The 5,416-nt window shown below is 33.7% G+C and overlaps 1 protein-coding gene across 1 annotated transcript in view; it reads left to right on the top strand.

Moving 5' to 3' along the window:
- Positions 1-2,287: 2,287 nt before the first annotated feature.
- The window catches only part of LOC103596965 (testis-expressed sequence 11 protein-like), a gene marked incomplete at its 5' end in the record, with an annotated part of 120,189 nt that continues 117,060 nt past the window's right edge, over positions 2,288-5,416 (top strand). The window contains one exon of the mRNA XM_008580752.1: positions 2,288-2,390. Coding sequence (XP_008578974.1) covers positions 2,288-2,390 — 103 coding nt within the window. The remainder of the gene's footprint in view (positions 2,391-5,416) is intronic.

The raw sequence follows: 5,416 nt of genomic DNA, 5'->3' as shown, positions 1-5,416 counted from the left end.
ACAAGAGTATGTTTAGTTTGGTAAGAAACTGCCAGAGTATACTCCAAAGTGGCTGTACCATTTTTCATTCCCACCAGCAATGAATGAGAGCTCCTGTTGCTCCACATCATTGCCAGCATTATTAGATGTCAGTATTTTGGATTTCAGCCATTCTAATAGATATGAAGTGGTATCTCATTGCTTTAATTGACAAAACCCTAATGATATCTCATTATATACTTATTTGCCATCTGTATGTCTTATTTGGTGAAGCATCTCTTCAGATCTTTTGCCCACTTTGTAATTGGGTTGTTTTTTTATTGTTGAGTTTTAAGAATTCTTTATATGTTTTGGATACCAGTTACTTATCAGGTATGTATTTTGCAAATATTTACTTCCAGTGTGTGGCTTGTCTTTTATTGTCTTAATGATGTATTTCACAGAGCAGAAGTTTTTAATTTTAATGAAGTCCTACTTATCAATTTTATCTTTCATGGTTCATGCTTTTGGTGTTGTGTTTAAAACATAATCACCAAACCCATGGTAACCTAGGTTTTCTTCTGTGTTATCTTCTAATAGTCTTATAATTTGGGGTTTTACATTTAGGTTTTAATCCGTTTAAAGTCAATTTTTGTGAAAGGTTTATAGTCTGTATCTAGATCCATATGGAATTCCAGCCATTTCAGCACCATTTGTTGAAAAACTATTCTCAGTTTTTTTACATTCCAATTTCCCCTTCTACTAGTGTAAAAATTATTTACTGTTTCTACTCTTTTAGTGACTATCCTAGAAAGTATAGAATTCTTTCCTAATTATCCTCCATGTTTGTAATCTCTCTCTGCTACACTTTGGCAAATTCTGTTTTTTTTAAAAAATCTGTTTTATCTTTGAGTTCACTAATTTTCTCTTCACCTGTTTCTAATCTGCTATTAAAGCTTGTTATTTTGTTTTCATTTGGGTTATGGTACTTTTCATTTCAAGAAGTTACTTTATTTCAAATATTCAAGGTCACGTTTTATAGTCTCTGGTTTCTACGAACTTTATTGATATTCAAAATTTATATATATATATATATTTTCAAAGTTTATATGTAACAGCTGGTATGGCACAGGCAATAATGAATCAGGATGGATAGCAGCTGAAAACCCCCACTATAATTGTATCAGTATGTACCATTGAGTATCAACCCACTTATTTCTATAAACTTTGGAAGCATAGGTGTTTTATAACCACTTTTTGATAATTCCAGGATCTGCATCTTGAAGATCTGCAGTATCTACATCTTGAGTATCTGTTTCTGCAGTCTGTTGTTTCTGTTGATTCTCATTTATGGTGCCTTGTTTTCAAGTGTGCTGGGTTATTTTTTAATGTGTACAACTCATGATTCATGAAAAATTCTTTATAGAAATGTTTTGAAGCCTAAGATTAAGGTGCCTTCCTTTGAAGAAGACTTGCATTTGCTTCTGCAGATGTTTGGGAGCAATCTAAACATATTTCACAGCTTTAGGTATTTTGGTCTTCCATATGATGTAATTTTCGGCTGTAAATACATGAGTCTGCTTGTGTTACACCTCAGGGATTGTTCCCCCCCATCCCTATCCCACTGAGTTGCCTTCTATTCAGCACAAGGTAACTTTCTTTGTAGTCCCTTTGGGATGTGGGTAGGAGGGTGTTTACTTCTGGTTTGTTGTTAGTCTAAGAGTGTGATCTCTTAGAACTTGATGTCTGTTTCCCTGGCCTAGCGAGGTCCATCAAAACTTAAAGTTAACATTTGCTTAGATTTGCAAATGCTTACCCGATAAAAGTGATTTTGCTTCTCTGTTTACTTCTCTAGGACCTCACTTTTCCTTATACATATTGGTTGGTAATTCCTTCACTATCTTGTCAGTTGCTTTTGTATTTTTTTCTGAAAACTTTTTAAAAATATTTTATCCAACATTTTTGGTTGTTTTCAGCAGGAGTATTGGTCTGACATAACTAAATGATTTTATTTCCAGAAGCAGAATTCACTGTTTCTTTAGCATTCTAAGAGAGCAATTTTTTAAGATTTTTTTTTTAGATTCTTACTTTTTTTTTTTTTTTTTTTTTTTTTTTTTTTTTTTTTTTTTTGCAGCTGGTCAGTATGGGGATCTGAACCCCTGACTTTGGTGTTATAACACTGTGCTCTAAACAACTGAGCTAACTGGCCAGCCCCAGATTCATATCTTTTCATTATGAGTATTCCCAAGCCATTGTGATTATCTTTAATGATATTGCTAATGACTTCTTTATATATTTTATAAAATAGACCTGATGTTTCTCTTTTCAGGCCAAAGAGGCAGTGACAGAAGCTGAACGATGTGACCCTACAAATATTTTCACTCAATTTCATATATTCAAGATTGCAATCTTAGAGGACAACTCTGACAAAGGTATAAATGTTATTTACAGGTTTATATTTGACTGTTAATGCAAAGAATAAATAATTCTCTTCAACCACAACAGAAAAAAACACACACTGTTTGTAAGACAGTGGAATTGAATGTATGTTCTATCTTTCCTATATAAAGATGATACAGCAATACAAAAAGAAACTGTGGAAGGTTACATAAAATTAAAAGAACAGTGGTTACCTATTGAAGGAATAGGAATGGGGCAGATGTAGGACAAGAATTAAGGGAAAGTCTTGTCACTATGTACTTTTTGGTACTTTCTGTCATTTGAACCAACCTATTCAAAAATTAAGTTAAAAAAGTTGTATGGGGTGAGAAGATTGTACTAAAAACTCATATCAGTTAAGAATTGTCTTAAGAGAATGAAGATGTCCAGGGTACATTTTGGCTGTTTTCACTTATTTTGGAAGGTGATTGGTGAGAGATTTGGCCTTGAAACACAGTTTCTCTCCACAGAGTGTGCAGTGTTGGAATTGCCCATATGACCCTCTACCCATTAGTGCTGTCTCCTTTCCATTAACTTAAGCATATTTGCCTAGTGGGTGTGTCTGCATACACATATGTATCCTGAATTGGTTACAGATATGCCTTTGCTCAGATTTTAATCCCTTCAGCCCTTAGGGTGGTTTAGCAAATCCTGAAGCAATCTGAGCTCCAGACTAGTTGCTATTTATAAAGGAAGTTTAGAAACTTGAGTTAATAGATCCAAACAGAATTTATACTAAACCAATTAAGCAACTATTTGTGAACACCTACTGTGTTCGAGGGAGTGTTATTTACTCCATAAGAAAAAAGAAATGGTTTATTCTGCATTGAAAAACAGATGTTCGAGAATAGTAAATTATACCTGTATAATATTTAAGGAGTAGTAAATTGGAGTCAACTCTGTATCAAGGTTAATATTGATGTGTGTCCACCATCAATGTTTTCATTAGAAACTCCTGGGCATTTTTTTTTACTTGATCTAATATGTTGAAGGATAAAAGAACTTGAAACTTTTTGCCAGCAAAAATGCCGAAAAGCAAAATAAAACAAAAAATACACCAGATTCCCTATTAAACCTTTTCTTTTAACATTATATTAAACTAAGATTATTTTACTTTTTGAATGCAGCATCAGTTCAATCTTTTTATTTCTTCCTCAGTTATCTGTGATCATTTTTTAAAGTCATGTTTACTGAAGATAAACATAATAAAATTTACTTTTGCTAGGTTTTGGTTCTGTGAGCTTATCTGTTAATAATTTTATGAATTTTGACAAATGCCTACAGTCATGTAACCACCATCACAATCCAAATGTATAACAAAAAATTACTTCAGACCCCTTTGTTGTTACTCCTTCCCACCACTTCCAACCCTGGAAATCACTAGTCTCTTTTCTGTCTCTGTAGTTTTCCCTTTTCCAGAATGTCATATAAATGGAATTATACATTATGAAGCTTTTTGAGTCTGGCTTCTTTCACTTACCATAATGCATTTGAAACTCACCTGTACTGTTGTGTACATTCACAGTTTGTTCTTTTTTATTGCTAAGTAGTATTCCATAGTATGGAAATATCACCATTTGTTTATCAGTTCTCCAGCTGAAGAATATTTGGATGGTCTACAGTTTTGGTGATTATGAATAAAGGTGTTATAAATATCTCTTTAAAGATTTTGTGTGATGATAAGATTTCACTCCTGTAGGGTAAATATCTAGGAGTAGGATTATGGGGTTGTATGGTAAGTAAATGTTTAACTTTACTAGAAACTGCCAAATGGTTTTCGAAGTGGCTATACAGTTGGACATTCAAACCAGCTTGTATGAGAGTTCCAGATGATCTATATCCTCATCACCACTTGGAATTGGCCACTTAAAAAATATAGCTATTCTAATAGTTGGGTAGTTTTGTTGATCTTTTCAACTGTTTTTCTCATTTCTATTTATTTTTGATCTGATCTTTATAATTTACTTCCTTCTACTAACTTTGGGCTTACATTGTTCTTTTTCTAGTTCCTTGAGGTGTAACATTTGGTTGTTTATTTGAGATCTTTCTTCTTTTTTGATATAGAGGTTTTATTACTATAAACTTCCCTTTTATTTTTATTTATTTATTTATTTTTAAAAGATGACCGGTAAGGGGAACTTAACCCTTGATGTGGTGTTGTCAGCACCACGCTCACCCAGTGAGCCAACCGGCCATCCCTATATGGGATCTGAACCCATGGCCTTGGTGTTATCAGCACCACACTCTACTGAGTGGGCCATGGGCTGGCCCTAAACTTCCCTTTTAGAACTGTCTTTGCTGCATCTCATACATTTTGGTATGTTGTTTGTCCATTTTCATTTGTCTCAAGATATTTTTAAATTTCCCTTTTAATTTTTTCTTTGTCCTTTTGGTTGTTCAGGAGCATGTTGTTTAATTTCCACATATTTGTGAATTTTCTGAAATTCCTCCTGTTATTGATTTCTAGTTTTGTATCATTGTGTTCAGAAAAGATAATTGATATGCTTTTAATCTTCTTAAATTTGTTAAGACTTGTTTTGTGGCCTAACACATGGTCTATTCTAGAGAATGTTCCATGTGTACTTGAGAAGAATGTGTATTCTGCTGTTTTTGGATAGAATGTTCTGTATAGGTCTGCTAGGTCCATTTGGTCTAAACTGTAGTTTAAGTCTGATGTTTCCTTATTGTCTGTCTGGATCATCTGTCCATTGGTGAAAGTGGGGTATTGAAGTCCCCTACTATTACTGTATTATAGTCTATATCTCCCTTCAGATCTATTTATATTTGCATTATATATTTAGGGACTTCAATATTGAGTGCATATATATTTACAATTATTATTCTCTCTTGATGAATTGATGACCCCTTTATCATTGTAAAATGACCTTCTTTGTCTCTTTTTTTGGTTTTTTTTTTTTTTTCCTTTTTGTCTTTTTTCGTGACCGGCAACGGATCGCAACCCTCAGTGTCGCGCCCGTACCGGACCGGGACCGGCAACGGGATCGCAACCCTCAGTGTC

Source organism: Galeopterus variegatus, unplaced genomic scaffold, assembly GCF_000696425.1.
Source record: "Galeopterus variegatus unplaced genomic scaffold, G_variegatus-3.0.2 Scaffold2153, whole genome shotgun sequence".
Classification (NCBI taxonomy): Eukaryota; Metazoa; Chordata; class Mammalia; order Dermoptera; family Cynocephalidae; genus Galeopterus; species Galeopterus variegatus.
Note: the sequence above shows the minus strand (reverse complement) of the source record. Positions and strands in the feature narration are given on the sequence as shown.